At 30.7% G+C, this 26,963-nt stretch overlaps 1 protein-coding gene across 9 annotated transcripts in view; it reads right to left on the bottom strand.

The window, feature by feature from the left end:
• Positions 1-26,963, bottom strand: part of LOC140054739 (unconventional myosin-X-like) — a 101,786-nt gene that overhangs the window by 32,917 nt on the left and 41,906 nt on the right. For all 9 annotated transcript variants that reach the window (XM_072099818.1, XM_072099826.1, XM_072099849.1 and 6 more), the window contains exons 6-19: positions 25,969-25,982; positions 23,109-23,193; positions 22,320-22,423; positions 18,268-18,397; positions 16,640-16,758; positions 15,937-16,083; positions 14,517-14,684; positions 13,682-13,774; positions 12,993-13,144; positions 12,247-12,430; positions 11,941-12,065; positions 11,290-11,511; positions 7,041-7,095; positions 3,707-3,879 (exon numbers count right to left, since the gene is read on the bottom strand). In XM_072099818.1, coding sequence (XP_071955919.1) covers positions 3,707-3,879; positions 7,041-7,095; positions 11,290-11,511; positions 11,941-12,065; positions 12,247-12,430; positions 12,993-13,144; positions 13,682-13,774; positions 14,517-14,684; positions 15,937-16,083; positions 16,640-16,758; positions 18,268-18,397; positions 22,320-22,423; positions 23,109-23,193; positions 25,969-25,982 — 1,771 coding nt within the window. The remainder of the gene's footprint in view (positions 1-3,706; positions 3,880-7,040; positions 7,096-11,289; positions 11,512-11,940; positions 12,066-12,246; positions 12,431-12,992; positions 13,145-13,681; positions 13,775-14,516; positions 14,685-15,936; positions 16,084-16,639; positions 16,759-18,267; positions 18,398-22,319; positions 22,424-23,108; positions 23,194-25,968; positions 25,983-26,963) is intronic.

Raw genomic sequence — 26,963 nt, 5'->3', positions numbered from 1 at the left:
AAGTGGCCAAGATAAAAGGAGAGAATCTGTCTTTTGATCTTGGCCACTTCCACTTTTCTTCAAGGTCAATATTAGACATGCACATCTGATGTACCACCTGCATTCCTTATTAAACATCTGGCAATCATGTAATCACATTTCCTAGGTTAAGTACATTGACCTGACATTGGACCTGTTCTAATTACAAACACCTTTGAACATGACTTCTTCAACAACTTACTTTATAATAATTAAATATTTATAATTTCATGTTAATAAGCTCGAAAGAAAGAGGAAAGATGTTTTGTTTTCCTGTTTCAATGACATTATTAACATTTTTAAAAAGTATTTTATTGGTACAGTTTCATATGAAAAAAAAAAACAGCACATTTGAAAACAATTTTTCTTACATTACTTTTTTAATATGAGAAAGTTGTTATAAAACATAACATTTTCTACCCAATTGAAGATGGCTTTAAATACTTCGATATTAATCTAAGAAATCATGTAAATATGTACCTACTATATTTTTTACTGCAATAACGCATGGTTTTAATTTGTTTGAACAAAGAAGTTTAATGATTCATTCACTACAATAAACAGTATGTACGATTCCAAAAAAAAAAAAAAAAGGCCAGAATAATTACATAAACAAATTAAAGGGTGAACAAAATAGTTTACTGCAGTAACTGCAGTGGAATAATTTTGACATGGACCCTAAAACGTAATCACAGTTGGCAGTCAGATTTCAAGAAAAGGTGCTGATAAACACTGGTCTCAGATAATGATCTGTGTCTTAATTAAGTATGATTTAAAGTAATATTGCTACAATATTATTATCTACAGATGAAGATGTAGAATTAAATAATTTCTGAAGGGTGTGTTTCCTAAACTATGTGACTCACTGATGTTGATTGAATTGAGAGAAAGAGTTAAAACATCCCGTTTATGTTATGTATTATTAGGAAGGCGTTTCAGTATTTTTTAGTCGTATAAAACGAACTGAACAATTGCTCAGTCTAGACTAACAAACCAAATTACAATTAAAACAATTTTAAAGTTGTCATATACATACATACTCTTATTAAACTGGGTCACATGGGATCAAACAATCAAATACTAGATTGTGATTCATTATAGTGATTAATCAAGCACATTGTATTCATTAATACACTTCATTAAAATTCATCAAAACAGCTTAATTATATGTTAATAATATTCGTTATGAATTAAAGATAGGCCTACATTGATTGAAATGCTAAGCTCAGCAACATTGCAAGACTTTCTCTCATATGTAATTGTAAAACAATAACACCATAATACAAAATAAATAATGATGTAAATAAATAATATTTGAAAAATAATTAAAAAAAAAACAATTGAAACAATCTAAATTTATTTGAGTTGAGAAATAATTGCCAGTAATTAGTAAACAAATTCTTACTTTTGTTAGCTTTATTTTATGCTCGGAATATTTTATATTGCAAGCAGCAATATTACAGGCAAAGTGTAAATAATAATTTATCAAACATGCAAATTACAAAATAATACAGAATAAAAATAAAAGCACAAGCATAATAATATTACAATACCCGAACACAAATTAAGACTGAAAATAACACACACACAAAAAAACATTTTCTACCACCCACTTTATTAAACCACTAATAATAATTCCATACATCAACAGTTTCATTCATCATTATTTTTATCACTAACCCAGTATCACAAACCTCAACTGAAAATTAAGTTTTAAATGCGTTTGTTTGCTGTCAAGCACCATCTCAATCTTTGGTAAAAATTGTTGGCACTGCCTCCAACATGTCACTATTTATACACCAACACATGCTCCACATCACAACCATTAGATAATTTATCAGTATGAAGCACTTATACTGTCATTCTTCAACCGATCAATCATGTATTACATTTATAAAGAATATATATGTTTAAAACATGAATATTAAGCAGGCCGATACCAAAACCAGAGGTACCCTGAACCATCCCATAATTCAACGCCAATTTCACCATCACCAATACACCAACAAACATACCAATGCAACAATATTTTATGCTTCGTTTTAAACTTCTCTATAAACTACACAAACTATAGAGCTGCTAAGCCTTGTTTTATGGCGGTGCATGCTAAATGCAAGATATGAACTAGATGTATGTATTGAATCAATCGAGATTAAATGAGTGATTACTGAACAAAAACAGGTGAGAAGAATCAACTAAAATGAAATATTGATAGAGCTAGAAATTGAGAAAGGAAATTGAGAGATGGAGAGACACTATGCGGTCTTGCCTGTGACTGAGATACAAATTTCAGATAGAAAATTGCCAGTCATGGAGATTCACTGAAATGGTAGGTATTGCAAGTTTGTTTAAATTAGAGTAAATTAGTTTTTTGTATGTGTTCACAATTTAGTACAATAGTTTTAGAGATTTTAAATTTAGATTTTGTTTATAGATAAAAATGGTGAATCCATGGTAAAACGGTAAAACCATGGTAAAATGTAGAATCCCATATTCTGGATAAGATGTGTTTAAACGACGATTAGAAATTAAAGAAGAAGTAATATTTTTGACGATTGAGAAGAAAACAAAAATAAACAGAGAGAGAGTAGAAATTAGTAGAAAATGTATTATGTTATGTAACTATTGGATGAATATATGGGTTAACTATTATGTTTTTATACACTATACTCACCGTAAAATCCTACAACCAAGTAGTTAGCATATTAGAGGCGGTGAAATGGAAGGAGCGATGCGTTAGTTGCCGGCACAGTAAACATTATTATACTTAATAAAATAAGTAATTACAAAGCAGGTTGCAAAAAATATTAAAGTTCTTGTTTTTTATATATAGCAAATTAAATAATGAAAATACAGTAAAGGCTTATTTGATTGGTTTTTGTAGATCTAGATCCTCAAACTCTTTGCTTTTTCTATATATAAGTAGATCTTTTGTGAGTAGAAGCTTATGAGAGCGACCTGTGAAATGCGCCAAATGTCAATTTGTGAAAAAAGCTTTTTTTACAGTATATTTTACAGCTTTTTACAGTATTTTCTTTTCATTCTTTAAACATTTTGACTTAGTGAATTTTAAACATCTTCAAAACACAAATAATCTAACATTTTGTAATGGACAACACATACCAAGACTTGAGTAATCAGTTTATAAGCAAAATTAGTATAGCATTCTAAACTAAAATATTAAATAGGAAAAAGCATTTAATATTAGTTGTACTAGCAAATTCTTAGCAGTTAGGTTAGAAATTAGTAAATTGGATTGTGATTAATTTAACTACTTAAGTGCTAGAGATTAGAAAATTAGATAAGTATGTCAGTGGCATACATACAGGGCACAATTTTAACTGAACATAAATAGTTCTTGGAGTAAACACAGCCAAGTAGCTTTATACAGTATACCTTTTTGTTTTTAAATATCAAATACATTTTCATATTGAGATAATCATTTTCGAAAGCCACTGACTTCTTATCTTTTGAATTCAAATTACTTAATCATCAAAATTATTCAATAACATTTTATAAGGGATATACCAAACAAAAATTTGAAAAAGCAGGATAAGCAAGTCTAACATTTTGCAAGACAGAGGGAATAAATAATAATAATAATTTTAAAACAACTTTTGTGATGAACACAGTATTTAAGAAAAAATGAAATATACATTTTCTTTTTGTAAATAAAAAAACAACAAACCTTTGCTCTTCCTCAGCTCTTCTTCGCTGCTCTTCTCGTTTTCGTTCTTCTTCCATCCTTCTTTCCTCCATCATCACATGGAAGAGTTGACGTGCCTTACGGCCTCTCTCATACCTTTGCAAAGTAATGGTGGCATCTTTGAGGTTGAGAAATCGACGTCTCTGTCGGTACATCTGCGATTCAAGGTAACAATCGAGTAGAGAAACATAAGATATGCATTCTTCTTCTAATAAAATCATTTTTTAAAATTGTTTACAATATTGATGCACTATTCAAGGTAAAACATGTAATATTTGCTGGTGTGACTTCATAAAGAAGCTCCCAATCCTTGGGATGCCTCAAGCTTTCTAACACCTATCAAAACTTTCTGTATTATGCAAACTTTTATCTTGCTCTCAGCAACTGAATTCCATCAACGCAATCATTTGAAAATGTCACAGAAGCGATAGTTGTTTGAAAACTATTTATATCAACTTATTTCCTGACTACGCACACTTAGTTCGAGAATTGCCGCACAGACTAGCCTGGATCAAATTGATTGGTCAATGACCTATATACTCATTTCTGATTGGATAGGGCATGTGTAAAGTTTTTAAATATAATTTTCTTATTGGTCCATTAATAGGATTTGAAAGAAATGGAAAAAGTGGAGTGGGGTATAGACATTTTCTTGAGATGGGTAACTTGTATAGCAAAATGCTATTTTGAGAATAAAAGATTAATTTTGGTTTAATAAAATGATTATTAATAATTATTAATAAAAATATATATTTTAAAATTTGTATTATGATTCTTAAAAATGTTATCTAAAATATCAAAAAAGAAAGAAAACTGCAAATGCCAAAGTTCAATCAAATTACTTGGGTCAGACAGCATGGAGCATCGTGAACACACAGGCCTAACACATACTCACAGGAAAACTACAATATATAAGGTATAAACCTATACAGTGATACAGTATATGTGTCAAAAATATAATAGTGAAGGGATATCTTTCTAGAAGGCTTTCTTAAGATGGCTGTTATTTGGGGATTACTGTTAAGTTTGGTTAAATTAGTTCAAAGGGAATTTTAGCCAGCATTCGTATTGGAATCTTTTTTGGTCAACTACATTAGCCTGTGACTGATTGACCAAGTCCAGTGCAATCCAATTTCAATTGGTTGACTAAAGTTAGGCAGAATAAGATTGCACTGTACAAAAGAAACTATGTGTTCATACTATGTTACGTAATCTGTCAGCTGTGATTTGTCAAACATTTCTAGACAAACATATTAAGGTAAAAATTTGCTTCAAATCACTTTGAATACATCAATAAATCAAGGGGCTTGTTTGCTTTGTGTAAATAAAAATATAAAAAATTACCAATTTCAACCTAGAAAAGTGTTGCATCCTTTCCAACGTTATTTATTTAAAGTCCTTTTTTTTATTTTTACCATACCTGGTAAAAAGTTAATTGCATGGTAATCTTGACAAAACCCTTGCTTCCTTTAAAAGTCTGTCAAAGTGATTGTGAATCATGCTAACTATGCTGGTAAATTACTCTGCAGTTAACAACTGAATTTGCTAATTTAACATTATACATTTCATTCATTAAATTATTTTTATAAGTAATTAATTATAAATATGAGTTTTGTCCATTCTGTCATCTCTCTATGTATACATATACTGCAAAAACAACAATTAATAAGAAAAAGAGTAGGGAAAAAGGATTTCTTTGAGAGCCCCTCAAACACATTGTTTTTTTACCAGGGGCAGATCCAAGTGGTTGTACTTTGACCTTTGACAGCTAAAATGAAGTTATGAACTACAGTACCGTTTGATATCTATTTTTGACAGACTATTATTAATACAGTATGTAAGGATCAGCCCCTGTTTACCAAATGCACAGAGATTATACCTCGACAACAAATAAACCTCTCTGAAGTATTTCTTGTAAAAACCACAAAGCTTCCCAAAGTCAGTACCCTCACGAAATGCGATAACAGGCGTCTTTATGGCATGCTGCGAATTGACTGAATAACCTTAAGCATTGAGACAGCCAAATTAAATGGAAACTAACTGTGCCCTGGGATGACTTGTATATTTTGTTTATATTAAAATTTATTATTTTTTAGGATATTGAAATAGATCAAACTAAATTACATCATCATTATGCACATTTTGTTGAAGTCAAAAGTAAAAGTTTGAAGCGAGTGAGAAGTTAATTCACTATGAAATTTAAATATCATGTTTTTATTTTATTGTTTATTAAAATTTCAAAACAAATTTGGCATTCATTCAGAAAATATTAGATTTAAATTTTACCAATATAATATCGATACGATATCAAAACATTAATTTGTTTTCTGTGGGAAAACAGGATTACTTCATAATTTAATTTTCATAATCCAAACATTATCGTCATATATCTCTAACGTATGTGAACTTACATTTAAATGAGCTATAATATCTAATAAAATAATGATAAATTGAATTTATAATGTTGCGATTTTCAGAAACACAGCTAACCTTATATAAAAAACTGTAAACAAAATAATCTGTAAGACTTGAATATGGATATAGATATTTGCAAATTACAGACATTATATCATTACTTCTGTAAGCATATGATATAGATGTATATGTCAAGTACGCGGACGTTGTAAATTACATATAAGAGGCTTGCTAAGTTTAGGCCTTATTTGTCAATCTATTCCTCATGGCTTGATAAATGTTTTTGGATGGCTGCCACAAGTCGGGAGTGTTTCAATAGATTTATTTCCACAGTTAGGAAAATCATATCCTTATTGATACATGTTCACATTAAGTCTATATAAGTGACTCATATATTGTGCCATGGGGGGAGGGGGGGGGGGGGGAGATTGTTCATGTTTTTGAAGGCTTTTCTGTTCATACTATTAATTAATTAATTAAAAATATTCCTTTTTGATCTACATATTGTTTTATAAAGAAGATACTTTATATGTTGTTGAGTATAGCCAAGCACATGTGAAACTTTAAATAGGAATAGGGGATATGTTCACCTCTCAAAAGCCTGGGAATGCCAACTGTTTTGAACAGTCAACTGCAAACATGTAGCCTCTTCTACACTGTGAACTGTGTTAGATTTTAGAATTTCATTTTCCATTAAACATCATCTGACAATAATTGGACAATCCAATGTTTGATTCAATTAATCTTCACAAGCTTTAAAATTAACTTCATTAATTGCCATATCCAAGATTCTTCTGTCTACTACTGCTGCATAAAAAACTAACTAACTAACTAGTTGAACTAGCGATAATGGTAAAGCCCTTATATCATAGGAATGAATGCACTTTTTTTTAATACTTACCCTACAGTACTTTTGTACAAACACTATCTTTGCAACTGTCGCCTTGTATGCTTTCCTGAAATATAATAAGAAAAAACATGTAAATTCATAGTAAGTTCATAGTACAATACATAAATCATCTCAGTAAAAAAAAAATATATATATTAAAGATATGGATATATTATACAATTACAATAAAAACAAAATATCAAAGGACATCAGAATGTACAAAATATTCAATAAGCTGAGAAAGACTACAGGTAGCTCATAAAAATCCTGATGAACTTATTTCCAATGGGAAAAAAATTAACAAGCAAAAAAAAAACAATACCGGTAATACTTTAAAAAAATATTTGTAACATGAATTCGAGTTAAAAATTAATATACTTGATTCGTTTTCAATTTTCTATTTATAAACTATAATTTTGCATAAGATATTGACGAGTCATCCTTAACATAAAAATTACATAACAGAGGATAGAGCTGCTTAGACACATGTCCCTGGAGGCAACTTATGTAATGCGGTTCTCTAGTCTTCCTCAGCATTGAAGGTAGGGGTTGTACACACAGGAGGATTCTTCTGCTAATCTATTTTTAGACACTGCAGAAGTTTTTCTACTTCATTCTAGATTAGGAACAGGTGCTAACAAGTTCAAACAGACACAATTGTGCGATGTTCATGTATGAAGGAACATCCGCTAGTTCTTAAGGAAATGCAGAAACACTATACAAGGAAATGTAGGAAAAACAAAAATGACTTCAACTGTCTATATTTGTCGGATGTTTAATTAGACTAAACCACAGATTCTATGATGTGGTGAGATTGAAACCTCAAACCTGTTTTGCACTAGTCAAATTTGAAAGTGTCAGTATATGCCTGTTTATTCATATTTCCATCTTCCCAACCCTGAATCTTAGTTCTCTGAGTTTTTCAGCGAAAATTAGTAGAGTTTGCGCAACCAATCAAAGCTCAGGAAATGAGCACTCATGCGAATCAAAGAAATAAAGCAAACACGCATGGAAAAAGAAAATCGCAGCTAGATTAAACTTGTGGTGTCATTCTGTAAATTCTTTTTGTGATTCAATTTTTGGTCAAAGTTAATTACTATTTATGTGACATTAAAATGTCATATTCAACAAAAACATAAAAAAAAATTCAGGGAGACAATATATCTTTAATCTTTTTAGTAATAGAATGTGGGGACTACACAGGATATCACAAACTTCCTAAAGATTCTTTAAATCCCCATTGGGTCAGGACATTTCACATTTTAAACTTCCTCATGATTTATAAACTCTCATGGTCCATAGAAAACAGAATGGTGAGTGCAGTACCAGGTACATACAGTGTACAAATTTGGTGACTACAATAAACTTAAGATATCAGAAACAGAAAGATGAGTTCAGTATAGAACTATAAGGAGAGACTACAAATCTTAGGATATCACAAACGTCCCGAGGATTCTTACTCCCCAGTGGGTCAGAAACAGAATGGGGAGTGCAGTACTGTATTACCTATAATGGTACAGTATACAAATGTGAGGACTACACAGAATATCACAAACTTGAATGGTGAGTTCAGTACCTATAATGCAGGGTACACATGTAGGGGCTACACTAAACTTAAGATATCAAAAACCTACTGAGGATTTTAAACTCCCATTGGCCAAAAACAGAATGGTGAGTTTAGTACAAATGCAGTGTACAAATGTGGGGATCATTACACTAAACTTAAGATATCAGAAACTTCCTGAGGATGTTTAAACTCCCAGTGGTCAAAAATTGTGAGTTCCTAATGCAGTTTACAAGTGAGGGGACTAGAAATCTAAGGATGTCAGAAACTTCCTGAGGATTCACAAACTCCCAATGGCTCAGAAACTTAAAGGAGATTGAACTTCAACTTTATTAAATATAATTAGAATATAGTCTTTCCATTAAGCCACTAGGGCTTTGATAAAAGCTAGTCGTATTGATAAATGCATTCATTATTTCATAAATCATTGTAAATAAAAGTGTAACAATCTTGTTCATAAATATTCAATACACGTGGATGCTAAAATGACCTCTGGCTTGAATTGAACATAGAAACTATCACACAGAACTTAACCATGAGGCTGCAAGGGTCAGATCATAATACAACAGATAAACTTAATGCCAGATACATTTAGCATGTACGATGATGATAATAGGTTTTATTATATTAATGTAAATCATTCAAAATGTAGGCAACCTCTAATGAAAGCCAAAGGTCAAGAACCACAAAGAATATGGAGATTTGTTTTGCAAAGACCAACGACCTACCCAGGTCAGGTCAATCGATGTGTCATCGATTTTTGCCTCTAAAGCATCAAAATGGATCGAGGTGGGGAGGGAGGAAACATGTCATAATAACCTTGCATGCACACATCATGCACCCTAGTTTAAAAGATACATCCACATTAAGTGTGGAACATGCGCTTTTTGCTTAGTAATTGATTATCTTCAATATTAAATATATATATATATATCGCTTCGCTCGCGTACCATCTAGGTCGTGCCCACAGATGGTTCTTGAATACATAATAATTTCAGCGTTAAAACACTGGCGATTTCAAATGTACGTATTGCAGGAACGAATAAATAGACACTTTGATTTATGTACTCAACTAAAATTAGCACCCTGGGAATTCCTTCCGCAAGAGAAACTGTTTAAAACTTAATAAGTTGTGTTTTGTATGTAACATTAGTGTTGAGGGATGGGGAAGAGGATGGGTGCAAGGAGGAAAAATTTTTAAATATATTCTTTATCCCATTTAGTAAGGAAATATTAATTGTTTTCATGTTTTACAAATAATATACCACTAAACACAGTAAACCATTGCGATGTAATACTTTGTTGAAACTATCACCGTCCTAGTCGATTGAAAGTGTACAGTACATGTAACGATACATCACTACGACGTGTATATGTTTATATAATGTAAAACAATTTGTGAAAACCACCTCTATTCGGGGCAAATTATAAATTCGATTTAAGATCGTCAATAAATATTAAATTATCTAACTCAACTTAATTAGTTACTACTACTACTCATGCCAGTGAGGGAAGGGTGATGATGCGGGTGGTTTAACTGCAATAATAAAGATTTGTACATAATATACGGCGACTGAAAACGCTAGCTCATTATTCGTTTAAAAAAATCTATATCCAACCTCTGCAGTACAGATTGAAAAAAAAATGGATCGAATTTCTGTTATGAGTATACAGTACTTGCCTTTACGACGCATGAGGGAATAGACACTTGTGGAACAGAGAGAAACTTGTCGAACAGAGATTGGAATGTTCCATTCATCGCAAATCAATACATTTGTATAAACGTATATTAAATCTATCAAAATATTATTTTTTTAAGAAAATCGGCCTGTCTTCAACATTATGATACTGTACTCGAGCTGTTCAACCCGTTTTCAGCCATTAAAAACAATTATTGTAGGAGGAGATAGGAAAATGCGAATCATCCTCGTATTATTGTATGCGGGTATTTTTCCATGGACATTCATTAGACAGTGTATACCACGATCGGAAAACACCCCTATTTGGGGCAAATCGTTGAACCTAAATTCGTTTTAATCGTCAATAACTAATTATCTAACTTAATTTAATTAGTAAACAGGGTTACATCAGGTGGTTAAAATCAGTACCGAAAGTACGAACCAACTGTATATACCATCGAGTAAAAATTCTAGAAGTAAGGCGCGATTTACCGAATTTTGCCCTTACGTAAATTTATATATAGATATATAGCCAATCTGCAGACAGTACTGTTTCGATCTTATTAGATCTCGTCAGTGCAGCTCAGGTTTCGAAATGAAATGTACCGCAGAACTGGCACAATATATAGGCTGAGCCAGGTATGCGGGACATGGTACACTGATTATGAACACAAAGAGTGCACAAGCTCAACGAGCGTTCTTTGCAAAATATATATATATCAATATTTGCAATGTGATAGAGGGCTCACTTCTCAATTGCTCAAGTTTTTTGTCAATCCATTAAGATGCTATAACAATGCTATAATGTCATATAACATAATTACTGATATTTTAATAATAATACTTATTGATAGTTTTTATTGTGGGAACCTAACTTTAACCTCAAATGAGATTTAAAAGCATGATGGATATGGTTCATTCATCTTGTAATACTGAGTTACTTGCTGCTGGATGTGTATAAAAGAAAAAAAATAGATTGAATAAAATCATAATTCATTTTTTAAATGTTTAAACGTACCTTGCTCTGTAGCCTTTAAAGCATGCCTTTGCTTTTGTAACAAGGGTCTCCACCCTCTCAGCACGATCCCGCTCTAGTTTGATCTCCAAGTCCTCCTTCAGAAAGACCTTAGTGCGACCTATTTGCCATTTCTGGTTTGTGGATTCGTATGATGACAGTAAGGAAATACATTTGTGTTGAGAGTGCGATGATTGTGTATCTTTGCCTAATAATGGTCGGTACCTAATGAACAAGAAAAGTGGTTAAACATTGGTTAAAATATGTTAAAATAAATTTAAATAACAGTCTAATGGAAACCGTTAGAAATTAAATTTAGGATCAATTTTACCGACCCAGTAACTAAAACCGTGACTGTTACAAATTGAGCATTCAAAGCATGATCACAAATTCCTATCCTGCCTATACTCTCAGAAACCAGACTACATAGATGACAATTGATATTTATTGTTTTTCAGAGTAAAATAAAGAATTTTAATCAGTCACGAATTCAGAGAATTGAAAGCAATAACACCATCCTGTGCAGCATTTAAAATAGTTTATAACTAACTACTACTTGCTTGAGCATCATGGAAACGCATTATCATAGGAAAGTAGGTATTTGTGAATGAAACATAAAGAACATTAACATTTACCAAAATCTATTCCTCTTACCTTCTAACAAAGTCATCAAATAACCTTCTAACAGGAAAGCCTGCCCGTCTGATCTTGACCGTTTCTAACATACCAGAATATCGCAGTTGATTGAGAGTTAAAGTTTTTTCAAATGCATTAGGAGCCTGAAGATAGAAACATACCATAAAAAACTAAAGTTATATGGCACAATTACTATTTATAGAACCCTGACCGCCGGGATTTCTGGAACGATAAAGTGGGATTGCGCCGGGATCAAGCAGGAATCCGACCATCGAAAATCCTGTTTGATTTTTGACTAGAAAGCAACTCAATAAACTTACATACCTTTGTGGAATTTGGTTTAATGCAGCGTACAAAGTAAGGATTGCAAGCACTCAGTGTGGACATGAGGGAGTGGAGAGATTCTTGAAATTGTGAGCTAACGGTTGGTTTCTTTCTGTTCTTCTTTGCGGCATTTGGTTGAGATGATTCCTGCATGTCTTCAAACAAGTCATATATGAAGTCAGACCTATAAAAAATATATAAAGAATATTTGATTTATTTTTTGAAAACAACATAAATATATTATTCTAGCGGGTCCTTGCACATTACAGTCAGCACCTTGAACTGGTCATATATAGTAAGTTAGAATTATTTCTAACTCTCCCTCCACATCACTGAGCTACTTTTTCATTGTATTTTTATTCACATTTATCTATTTACTATTTTCTCATAATGCTATTTATATTATATACTTGTTGTTATATTGTGGAAATAAATAGAAATTGAAATTAAAGATTTTCAGGGAGTTCAATTTAATTCAACTTAATTTAACCATAGAGCCAGATCAACTTATTTTATTTAACATTTTTTTATTAAACAAAAATACAATGTTAACAACACAATTGTAAGGTTGTGGACGAATGAAAGTTTAGACTTGGGAGAGTTAATGGCACACATGAATTCCCTTTGCAGTACTGTAGAAATGATGTCATGTATTACCACTACCACCAATGCCAATTCTGGGTCCTGAAGATTCGATTATATTCACAGTGTATTTCAAAATGCCCATGATTAAACAATATACAAACCTGCTTTCTTTTATTGTTGTCAGCATCTCATCTCTGAATGTATCTCTGTTTTTCTCTAGGAAGCCGGTTGTCTCATAAAATACATCACCAGCATAATGCTTGATCCCAAACTTAGAATTGTTCACACGGGGCTTGATATAGAACCCATTTTTCTGTGGAGATACAGAATACATTTTCATAAAAATTAACTCAAATCTACTTAAACCATCGTTTTCTTCTATTTTTCAGTTCACAAAAACTTCAAATAAAATAAAGTTTCTTATCAGTCTCATTGCACAACTCTAAAGCTCTGTATAATATTAAACCAGTTTGACAACAAAAAATATGCCCAAATATGGTAATGATATGCTTAAATATGGTAGTGATATGACATCATCATGTCCATATATGGGCACATCACATTTTGTTATCATTATGAAGTTTAAGTATGAAGTCACTACATATCATTAGCTTGGAAGAAGATTGATTTTTTGTGACAATCATGTATACCTAATTGTAATTAATACTTCAGAAAAGAAAGATGGGCAACAGTGGCCCAGATTCAGAATTCAAATGTAGACAAAGAAAATCCGAATTAAGTGAATGTCACAGAAATGTATATACTGGGGTAGCATATAAAAAAGTTTTTCATTCAGTAATTGTCTGTATTTCAAAGCATGGTATATCTAGAGAAGAGAGTAAATACATACAGCATGGTTGCTATGAAGCTTGTCCAACATGGTTCCATCAGTTCCTTTGGGAAATCGACTTTCTTCATCTATCAAGGATAACAATCCAAGTTTCTGTGTGCAAGACAAAGATTGTTATTTAAAATATTTTATTAAGAATGGTAGATTGAATGTGCCTAAAACTTACTAAGAACTGTTGTTCATTATTATCTGTCTGGATTTGGAATAAACTGTGAAATCAGTTTCTCAAACAAAACCGGATGTAAACTACACTCAGTAACATAGAGAGGTACTTCATGAATATGTATGAGTGGCACTGCCCTGCCATGAAAAGGTAAGCAAGTGGCACTTGGCTGATATGTGAGACAGGCTGTCCATTGAAATGGTTGTAATATATTTTCTCAGAAATTGGATTTTATTTCCTTGTTTTGGTTTGTTTTCATTATTGGTTTTTAATTACATTAGTAGAAATTGAAAAAGAATTTGTTAATTTAGATATGCAGGATTCTTAATTTATTCTCATCCAATATATGTATCTTTCAATGACGACCATGTGTCTTCAGAAGAAGACGGCTACAAGAATAGTAACTAAATAATAATAAAAATCTGAATATTTAAAAGGTGCTCTTTACCAAAAGGTTTCACAGCACAGCACAAAAAGTAAAATAGTCAAAAAGGTGAATTTTAAAAACAAATTTAAACTTTTAAACAATGATGAATGAAGTATTATTATCAGTTACATCTCTCATATCGCAACATGATGTTTTTCACTATGTTGTGTTATTTTCCTATGCTGTGGCAGAATGGTTTTGTGTTTTTGTGTTTAATGATGTACACTACATTGATAAGCTCTTACCCTAACAATAAGATCAAGACATTCTCCATTGTCTTGCCAATCAATGTCAACCCAATCTAGGCCTTCTGCGTTGTATTCATGTTGTTCAAGAGAGAAGATGTGTTTGTTGAAATACTCTTGCAGCTTCTCATTGGCAAAGTTGATGTTGAACTGCTCAAATCGATTCACCTGTGTATATTCAAATATTGATATTATGTTAGAATATGTAAATAAAGTAGGCAAGTGATAGCCCTTGGTCAATATACTCTTGGTCAATATGATTTTGATCTTCTCATGGACAAAGTTGATGTTAAACTGCTCAAATCGATTCACATTATTCAAATACTGATAGTGTATTAGATTATTTCAATAAGAAGTACATAAGTGATAGTTAGTCACTATGAATGTTTGATATGATGTGTGTGTTCTTGTAGTGTTAGAATTAGTATAATGTGTATTTAATTATTATTATTATTATTCACAATTGGAATTTGGCAATTGATATTACATCTTGGGTTTCCTCTTTCATTCCTTATAATTTATTGCCATACTTACTAGGATTTTCATTTTGTATAATTTACCCAAAAAAAAGAAAAAAAGAAAAGATTGACAAAAGATATAATGTGTGTGTGAACTTGTAAGCAATTAATGTATATGTTATTTGAGTTACCCTTCATGTACATACAATATGTCAATATGTCAATCTGTAAAATTACATTGTCTCTTATTCCATCAAAACCTTGAATTGTATTTAAATTCCCCCACCCCTGAAATCTAGTTTTTGTACCTACTATGTTGTCAGGGGTGCAAATAATGGCAACATCTTCAGAGCAACAATTTATTTATTGGGTCTATTTACTTTTTTAAAGTTTATTTATTTATTTCCTTATATTTTAAATTGGAATATATTGAATATTTGTAAAATACAAAATTGCTTGTAAGCTTGAAATAAATTGAAATTCACGACTGACAGTACGCTATGCATGAGATTACCACAAGGAAGTTGATCTAGATCAATGTTTGCATAGCAAATAGTAATTAATCTATAATCATTTATTATGATTAAACAAATGAGATTTTTAATAGGAAGTGATTAGGAATAAGTGATTCAGCCATGTTTTTTTTCTTTACTCAAATTCCAAAATTCTACTACTGACAAAAACTATTTCTGCTATTAAATATTTATATGAGATAAATAGTCAGTTTATGTTTTGTATAAGCAAAACACAACCTATGTTGGATTTACGATGGCGGATAATTTTCAAAAGTAGTTTAAAACCTTCAAATATGTATATAAGGAAGAAACATCTCTTTTGGTAATATATTTAATTATAGCTCTCTAAATAAATTTGTTAATAAATTTTGTTACATATTTTAACTTGATTATTAATTCAGTTAAAATGTATAACTAATAAATGTAAACAGAATTATAATTTTTTACCTCAAAATTCTCAAATCCAAAAATGTCGAGAACTCCAACAGAATGGAATGTAGGTTTGGTCCGAATTCTCACATTAATTCTGCTAATAATCCAATGAAAGCATCTGGCATATAAATTCATTGCTAGCGAATCTCGTGAGTCACGTGCCTGTAAAATATAAAAAATTAGAGTGATTAAATTGTTAAATAACATTAATTATATTTACATAATTTGAGTAGGTTTTTGATGATATAATGACATTATATTATGGAAACTTTGTCAGATCACCAAAGTTAGGATAGAAGACCATCTGGAAATATCGCATAGAGTGCTGTATATACTGAGAGCGTGTGGTGTAGTGTGTGATCGAGCGATTGTGAGTTTGAGTTTAATGTGTGCTTGTTGCATTGCCAGTTTCCTTAGACAAGACACTTTACTTATATTTGCCTCTCTCCACTGTACCCAGATGTACAAATGGGTACCTGGTTAGGCTGATTACTGGCTGCAGAAAGAATATTTCCATACGTTTTTTTATATAAAAAAACCCGAAAATGAAGTGCCAGAACTGAAAATATCTTTTGCATTGTAAATTTTAAAATTTAGTATGGAGACCCTCGCTGAAGTCCACTTTCTACACTTCACATACCCTATTACCAATCCAAAAGAATCCAATTTGTTTTTTTAAAAAACCTCTAGTAGGCCTACCAAATATTTCATAAATTACCTGATGTTCATCAAGTGGAGTACTAATAAGCTCTCCCCTGAGTAGACGAGTCTTCTCTGTGAGAGCATTGGCTAATTGATATTCATCAACGCTTAGTAAATCTGCTGCTTGCTTTAGCACTGCAAATAGAAATATTTTTAATTAAAGTAAATCAGTCAAGAACAACTAATAGAAAAAATAGGAATATACAGTACTGCAATATACAAACATAACAGGCATTATATAAGAATTTATAAAATCCTTCAAAAAAGTTTAAAATGGATTGAAAACAATATTACTATTAAAGAGAATTTGTTGCAATATTAAGTGTACAAATTTATTGAAAAATAAAAGGTTCTATATTCCATAAATATGTTTCTCTCATGGAAGAAAGCATAAAAACATGTGACCTACAATTGGTAACACTTTATTTGGTGTTAAGTTTGGAGTTTTTTTAAAACTCGGTCCTCAGTATCATGATTGGAGGAGCCACTAAGTTGGCGATGATCCAGTCTGTAGTAATGCTATACATTATTTATTGTTATGTAAATTAAGGTGTGAATAAGATAAACTTTAGGGAGGAAGTCTACATCTTTGTTAGCTTCCTTATTTTAATAGGTGGTATAGACAAACATTTTATTTACAGTATATTATAGTATATTACATAATTAAATTCTTAATTTTATAATATAAAATATTTATCAGGAAATGTGGTATATTTTGTTTTAAACAGACCTGAGTAGATTCTTGTTATTTGAATTGTGGGTTGTGGGTTGGATGATATTAAATAATTACTCCATTGAACTCTTACATCATCAAATATGCCATTTCGGTATATGAGTGCAATTTTTGTTACACAGTGAGAAACAGAAATGCGCAACACATGGCTAGGCTGTTGATTGAGCGCGTTTGAAAATCAGGCAGTAGTGTGGCTGTCTATAATTGTTCTACTCTGCATCCAAAATTTGAGTGCTGCCTTTTTGAATGGTTTAGGCCTGCGCCTAGCTTCTTGTGCCATGAGACTTTTGGAAATACATGGTGTACCACAAACCTTACTTTACTAGTGTTTATTCACCATGCAAACCTTTGAACAATAAAGCAAATTTTGACATTTAAATTTGGTTCTTGTTAGTCGATTTCAAAACTGTACATACACCTTTGATATCAGAAACCTATGAAATTTAGTACATGGATTTATTTATGTTGATTGCCATGGTAACATACATACATGAGCATCTTATTACAATCATCCAATATCCTAACTGGTTTGAAATGTGTAAACAATTAGAAATCAAAACTTGTATAGATCTGTTTTTGCGGCACAGCACCAAATAAACCGTTTATTTCTAAATAGATTTAATACAATATATCGACTGCATTTCTGCAAACATATTATTTTGACAGTATTAACTGTCAAGTAAATGTGCGCCAATTGTTCTCGATTCATAATGTTGGTGTTAAATTACTAACAGCAGATGTATATTTTATAACACACTATAAGACGATTGTGGGTCTATAGCACACTCGACGTTATATACAATGGAGTACTGCTTCCGTTTCGTGAAAATATAACCTTCCATCTTTCACCTCATGAAATTATTTGTACCATTTCGCTGATAAACATTCATTATTTGTATATATATATTTACCTGACATAGATGACACTTGTGCTCCACCGGCCGTGATAAAGTCTAGGTTACCAATATGCAAGATGGCTCCTAGAAGCTCAAACATATCTGAAACCTGCTCATCATTTAACTTCATGTCTTTTAATGCTTCCTAAAAATATACAGAAATAAACATTTTTTAGAAATAAAATATTTATTGACACAAACAAATGTTCTTTCTATTCATTCTTTATACTGGGTAGCCTCTTCAGTCTAAGACTATTCTCCCAGAGGGCACAGTGTATATATATGATGAGTTTGTGACAGTGGCTGTGTGTGAACTAGTATAGTACAGCGGGGTAACCCCTACTCGTCTCGAAAGATGTACTAGGTTCTTTAAAAAAAAATCTTTTCTCATGAAGAAATTAAACCTATATATACATTTAAAATATCAGTAAATGCCTTTGAATTATGTGATGTCATGATGTGTTCCCGGATATTGTTGGTGATCCACCAACCAGAGTTAGCGCTAATTGTTCCATGAAGGCTCTGTGTGTGCATGGAGGATTTTCCTTCTATTCAACACACAGAAGAAACCATATTCTATAAATACAGTGTACTGTATATGTATTCATTAGGGTCGTATATTCCCTTATGCAAAAATTCATTTGAAAAAACTATCGTATATGTATATTATATTTTCCAATAAATGTAGTTTACGTCAGCCATCTTTTATACATGATAATGATTGTGATTCATACACTTTTTTTTATCACAATATAATTTATAAACCTCACATACAAACAATTTCCACACTCTATTTGATGTAAAACATAATTAAATATTCGGTTTTCTATGCTTTCATTACTCAATTTACATGTGTATGACATGATTGTGGGTGTTACTAGAAATCTCGCACTAAGCAATGCTTATTCTCTTTCCAGCATCCCTCCAGGTACTGGATTACCCTTGTAAAATGGTAAACATCTATAAATATTACAACAAAATGAATAAAATAATACACTATTGATTTTTTATTTTGAATAAATTAAATGGAATGACCAAGGTCATTTTACAGGTGTGTATTTTAAAGGTGCGAAAAAAATATCAACATAGCATTGATACAGAAAATAAAAAATATCAGACTTGCAGATGCAGTAATAATTTGACTAAAAACAAAACGTAAACAAACTAGAGTTTAAACTATTTATGTTATGCTACTGTATAAAGTAAGTAGTAGTAGTAATAAATTCGAAAATTATTTTTGTTAAAACATAGTGTTTAGTTTATAGATTTCATTTTAAGCATGTCTGTTTATGGTAGGTTCAGCTGTATCTGTTTTATTCCATTTTTATTATTTATTCAGGAAAAACAATTACAAGTCATACAAAAACAGATAAATAGCAGTCCATAGGAAGATTCAGTACAAGAGCCATTATTATCAACAAGATAAGATAAGATAACTTTTATTGATCCTCAAAAAGGAAATTCATTGCTCGTCATAATAACAAAGAAAACACAATAAAAACAATATAGCATAAAACCATTCATATAAAAACATCTAAAAAATTACAAGATAAAATTATCTTCTTGACTTCCTGTTGTACTGGATGATACTGGAGGGAATAAAGGATTTAGCAAATTGATTTGTTTTCACACTGAGGAGCCTCAATCTACCACTTGGATTAAGTTGGTCTATGATCACTTTGTGGAGAGGATGAGAGGCATCCGACTCAATGCGTTCGAAATCTTTCTGGAGGTGTTCTAGGTGCACATCGGTAAAGGAAAGCAGTTCCAGACCAATCATTTTACCAGCCCGACGGATGAAAGTTTCAAGGCGTCCTTTATTCCCTCCGGTAACATTACCAGCCCAACAGTGATATGAACCTCCACCTACTACTTACTAACACAAACTATATATTTAAATATTAACTACAATAATATAACACATAGTTAAATTTAAAAATGCCTAATAATTAAAACAGTGAAAACAGGATATGTATATGCAAACAATTAAATTACAATAATTTTTTACCTAATTGATACTAGTTGATGACGAAACAACCAATTAATGTGAATTTAAAATTTGCTAAAATGCATATAATTGTGTGAACTTGAATAAGTGGCACAGTTTGATAAGCGCACATAAATGGACAGGGCAATGATACTTGTTCAATAATTTTGTAAATAAGGAAGAAGCACCATAATCTCATAAACTAAATACTTTAAAATCGTCAACACCGGCTTACTTGATTATAATAATATTTTTTTTTTAATTAAAAAACTTCATTTTTTATATAGTTTTGTTGTCAGCCTAAGAGCTTATATTAAATCTATGCATAGAAAATCTAGTAAGGTAGATTGTGATAGCTTAAAGCACTTTTACTAATGGATAAGTTGAATTAGAAATTGCTAGAAGTTGTTAGTATCACTTTTGTAACCAGAGGACTCTTGCGCTTAAACGAGTGTCTTATTGCTCTCATCAATGGCGTGTTGGACATTTCACCTCTCTCCGGTTATTTACAACATGCCAATGAGACCATTGATATCATGCATTGTGTCTCTGTTCTTACAATGAAGTTTTCAGTCTGCCTGTGAATTCTACAGCCTGTTTGCCATTTCATCTCGCGTATGTTATTTACAATGTTTGTATCAAAGCGATAATTGATGTTTTCAATAATGTGTCTGTGTTTTATCAGAAATCTGTATAATATAGCACAAAAAATATTACATTTCGTGTCAAAGTAATGTTGTATATTGTATTAAGAATGTTTCATAATAGCTTTAGTATCAAAGGAGGGAGAACAAATGTTAGTAAATGTAATAAATCGCTGAGGATGTTAAATTTCCAATGTTTACACATGGAACGTTCTCAATGTTTATGTTGTAAAGCTAAGTTCCTGGCGAATACAGAATATAACTTAAAACACAAGTTAAATTTTAAACAAAATAACTAATAGGATATGGCAGATTAGGGAAAGGAGTGAAGAAAACAATGAAAAACCAGTGTAGTGTATAATAGGCCAAATGTGTGTGAGAGATTTTAGCCACAGTGGAATCTCACAGCTAGGCCTAGTACTTCTGTTCTTGTAGGCAAAAAGACACTCTTTATTTACGTTTTCAGTTAATAAAATTGTCTATAAAAATGTATTTAAATTTACCTGTACTACAAGAAATATAAGAGGTAATTATTTTCTTACGGTTATTTTTATGTTTTTTTTTTCAAATATCTTTTAAACAAAAACTATCCGATTTTGTATAAAATTTCACCAAGGTCACCATTTCTAACTGTTGTGGTACGCTGCTACGCATACCTTAAGATGTGTTATTGTGTTTTTCTTGTTAGAACATTTTTACATTATTTACAATGTGTTAGTGTGATTGCAACACTTTAGTTTAATGTATCCGACAGTCACTATAATGTTAACAATGTTTGCGTTAAAGAGATACTTGTTTAAAAGCTTCCTACAAAGTGTTATTTATATTCTTTCTACCAATGAAAATCACTTGTTTTAATGTACACCGCTAGTCTGAAATCCAACTCATGTGATTTTACGATTCAAATGGATGCTTTGAGAATACGATACTAAATTCTAGCACTTATGTTTTTTTTTCTGTTAAATGTTATTGTACCGTGTATAAATCATGATGAAATTTATGTTGAGTCATGCCGGACTTAACGCTTTAAACGTGACAATGTTTTAACCTCGTAAAATTTTACAACGCATGAAAATTGTAATTTGATTTATTAGAAGTTAACTTTATTAACATGATCTTCATGTTAATTTGAAGATTATTTGTAAGAAAAAATATCACATAATTGTAACTACAACATGAGAGGAGTATTGGTAATGAAGTCTCACTCAGATATTGATGTGCATCATGGCCATATATTGATTTTGCCATGCAAAGTTCAAATCTAGTTTTTGTATTGAAAATGTTATTTGTTTGTATGTGTGTGAACACTGTTCTTACCTCCACCCTAACAGAGGTGAAGGCTTCCTTTTATAACCCTACCTATTCAAGAGAGATCTCGATCCACACCAGTGTATACTGGTGTATAATAATACAAAAACATCAATTTGAATACTCACGTTAACATCTGAGTATATTTGTTGATCATTGATATTTGGATCCTTTATACATCCACTCTGGTTTATATATTTGTATTTCTCTGGTGCACCTAGTCCAAGTTTTTCTAAAAAAATAAAAGTCAATATTTGATATTGTTTATGAAATTTATATAAGCGGTCATCAATAATTAGTTGGAATTCAAAAAAAAATTGTATATTTGAAGTCAATTTTGTTATCTGTATGATATACTGTACTGTGATAAATGAATGCATATTTTAGCTTGCGGAGTATAATATAAAAATCTAAAGAATCGAATAACCACTGTAAAACTCAGTTTAATCAAATACTCCCCCATCATGCTTTAAGTAACAATTTTGACAATCCTAAACAAATTTAGTATGTATTAATTTTGATTTCCTTTTTCTTTTGGCTGAATATTTAACAACCAGAGTTAATATATTAGGAGATGGTAATGTTTTAAAGAATCTGCCAAAACATCTTCTGTATAACTGGAGAATTGTATATTAAACCTAACCTAAAAGTTTGCTCCAAACATCGAACAATGTTTTGAAAAGAGTCGGAAGCTACGACTTCATACGTTTCTAAATTCAAGGTACATCTACAAATTTCATTTAGGAAGCAAAGCTTTCTCTACTCTGTTCTATCATACAACAATAAACTATATTCAACACCAAATTTTATTGCAGACTTTCTGTACGTGACATACTTCATTCAATGTTATACTAATGATGATGATATAGTGTGTCTATTAAAACAATACAAAATAATAAATAATGATAGCAAATTACGTTTCATTTCGTCTGGAGCCCCTAGTATTAATGCATAGAAGATGTGGTAATTTCTTTCGCCTGGGTTCTGACCAACTACTCGATTCTAAATAAGAAAGAAAGATTTATTAATTAATTGGAAAATTAATAAATATGATTTTATTTGCCAAAACTTATATAAGAGGAATTGAGTGCAAAAACTGAATTGGTAATTTAATCAAGGCAATCTAATAACAGGATGCTGAGCTCCAGAGATCAAAGGGTTTATCTGTGGCTGCGACAAGATCAGTTCCATGGCCTATAACAGACATCGCGCCGTGGCGAATAATGTATAGTACAGTACTGTTGGTATTTGTTACAGCCAGACAAAAGGTCAAAGGACTGTTATGAGTTCCTATCTTGGCAAGGAAAGCTCAGTGTCCTGTTGTTAGATTGCCTTGATTGAATACTAGGTAACGCTTGGGAAATTGGTTGGAGGTTAAATGGTACAACCCTTCTTTCCAACAAAGAAGAAAATGAACTAAGGTATCATTGGATGTCAAACAATTGTTCCCATGCCATCTTGGAAATGAACGGAAGAATTGTCACTTAATTGTGCCAATGGAAGTCAATTTTCTTTCTTGTATTTTTTTAAGACAACTAAAAGGTTATCTTATAAAGTGGGGACTTAATTGTGTTTAATAATAAATCAGACTAAATGCTGAAAAACCTCAAATTTTATTTCATGTAATCAATAAAAAGTTTTTTTGAAAAAGTGGGGTTTAATTAGGAGAACTATATTCTCCATGCTACTGTAGAATAAATTATAAGGAATTGGAAAAACAAGTCTTTCTATATCTTTTGTTGTCGAACAAAGTACAAAGAAAACCTGATTACTTCGTAAAATGTAATATTATATGCATAATAAAGTTAATATTTATGAGAAAACACATTAATTCAATATTTACATTAAAAAATATATTAACATAAGAGAGAACATTCTGAAAGAAAGGTCAAGAATTTAGGTCATGTACTAGATTTTTAGATAATTAAAATGTTCCATGAGTTTAAATGTATTTACCTGAAATTTATTATTTCATCTGCCTGTTTATGTTTATTTTGTTTAATATTAGCATAAATTATTAATTTATATGAAATTAAGTATAAATGAATTTATTTAATAAAATATTAGAGTCTTTGTTAAGATACTAATACTATACACTATTCATAAATATATGAATTTAAGCATAAATGATTTAATTCTTTCTTTGTCTTGTTTAACATTAGATCTCTTATTTACGAATACAAACGTGATATTATTAATTAGAATTACTTTAATTTAGAACCAAAGTATAACTTATGTTCTTTGTATGCATCTACTAAATCTGGTGAAAGTTCAATCAGGTTGAAATATGAAATTAGGTAAACAGTTGTTTAATAAAACAATTGTCTTTATATTTATAATCAGTCCACAAGATGGAACCATGATCGTACAATTTTGATGATAAGATTATTCAGATTTTTTAATTTTCTTAAAATATGGTTATGTTGCATATAAAAGGTTAAGTTGATACGCTTGGTAGTTTAATTATGTAGGTGGTCTTCGGTTGATTATCTATAAGTTAGGTTTTTAATTTTAAAAATCTTGCAGGCGATTTTGGCCATAAACGATCCGACCTGTTCATTTTTATTTTCTATGAAAGACAAGAAGAGAAATAAATGTTACTTTGATTGATTGATTGATTGATTGAATCCCATAGAATGACAAAATCATTTTATGTTTAGTTTTATTGGGAAGAGTTGCAATACCTATAATAAAGGTATGAGACAAAATAAATGAAATGAAAGGAGAAATTTCACACAGCATGAAATCAACATTAGAGGACGATGGGCTATATCCCAGGGCCTGATTATTATACAAATAATAAATTATGTTATACCAGTGTGTACATGGTTATCAAAAGAAATAATTTAATTACAGATATCGCAGACAAAGGCTACAAATATAAATTATAATACATGTCTATATAAATAATACAACACTTAGTTACCAGTACACTATAAATGACTACTTTGTTGTTGATGATGACTCATATGCAACTAATATACTGTTTTCAATGGATGGTAACATTGTAATACACTACTATAGCTTTTTTTTTCACTCTGCGATCAGTTAATGCATTTATTGATTGAAACAAAAAATATATGGCAACAACAAAGGAAATAATACTTAAAACAGGAAAGTAGTGTTTATTACAAAATATTGTAACTTTTAAAGATATGAAATTATGCACATTATAATAATGTGCGTGCACACATTGCATACAATGTAGTTGAAAGATGCTCGTGTACTTTCCTTATCTGGAAAATATGCAAATGTTAATTGCTCATTAAAAGAAAAACGTAGTCAGATTTACAGACAATTCAAAATCCAAACTCCAGAATTTGTTTTCAATTGACTGAAAAAATATCCATAAATATCAAAGGTACCATTTATTTTTTGACAGCGGTGAAGCACAACGAGTGTTAAGAATTAGGATCAATTTACACAGACAATAGTAGTAGTACTAGTAATGTTATTCCTTATGACCATTTACACACAACACGGAAAGGACAGGCGGTTTTTGCTCAGGATAGATACAGATTCTATGTAGGACAATCTATGCGTTTTTCCGTTAATGCTCTTCTGTGTAAATTGAACACTCACCCTCACTCAGTTTCTAAATATCAATATTCTTTCAAAGGTTTATATATTTATAATGAAAATAGACCTTTCAAAGAAGCCGAAGATGTCCTTTAATTTTGGTACATATAATGCATTTGTTAATTAAATTATTATCATCACTGAATTATAATTTTTATACAGAGCAAAGAAATCAAGGATAACTTAATGTTTTCTTACCTTTTCAAGCAGGTCTGGTAGTTGAAGAAAATGAAAGCTAAGGAAAATGGATGATATCTGTACAAACTTAATACATATTTAACTGTTATAAATAGATAAAAAGTACGAAACTTAATCCAAATAATGAGATATATGTCAACATTTCAATCTTTATTGGAGCATCATAATCATGAATTATTAATGTTTTTATTTATTGTCACCATCATTTTAATTAAACTTACCTAAATACCTTAATTATTTATTTATTTAAATTTATATGGGTTTGCTTCAAGTATAATTATTAATGAAAGAGAATGCTGTGTAATTTATTATTATTTATTTTTTATTATTATTTACTATATTTATTACTATTTCTTTATTATTATTTATTATTTATGTATTTTAATAATGTTGATGATGTTGACGATAATAAAAATATTATATATAATAATGAATTTTAATTTATTTTGATGACACGGTAAGTGATGATAATAATGATGACCATTAAAATATTTTGCTATTCAATAATTTCAAATATGATTATGAAATGGTTGAATAAATTACAGACAACTGCTCTAAATGTAGTGATTGATGTATTGGTTGGAATGTTGTTAATTTATTATGACTATTATACATTTTCTTACTGAATTATAACAAATTTAACAAAAATGTAAAGATATATAATTAAATTATTCATTAGTTATTTATCATTCCATTTTGTACAGCCATCTAATAAGCCCTCCAAATAATATACCGTCCAAACTAGGAAGTACAGAGACTCATTCAAAGACGAAAGAAAATAACTAAAATAATACAAAATGATTTAAAAAAAAATGTATTTAGGCCCACTTGCTTCAACCCCACCCACGACAGGAATGAATGGCACGAAATAGAACTCGCCATATCTAACAACGATAAAGAGTAAGATATGTATATCGATAAATTACAATGCTTAAAAATTTGAGAGGCTCTCTACTGTACACTGTAGGCTGTATTTCTGCAAAACTGGCTTGCCC

Source organism: Antedon mediterranea, chromosome 1 (genome assembly GCF_964355755.1).
Source record: "Antedon mediterranea chromosome 1, ecAntMedi1.1, whole genome shotgun sequence".
Classification (NCBI taxonomy): Eukaryota; Metazoa; Echinodermata; class Crinoidea; order Comatulida; family Antedonidae; genus Antedon; species Antedon mediterranea.
The sequence above is the reverse complement of the archived record's forward strand: the minus strand, read 5'-3'. Positions and strand labels throughout refer to the sequence as shown.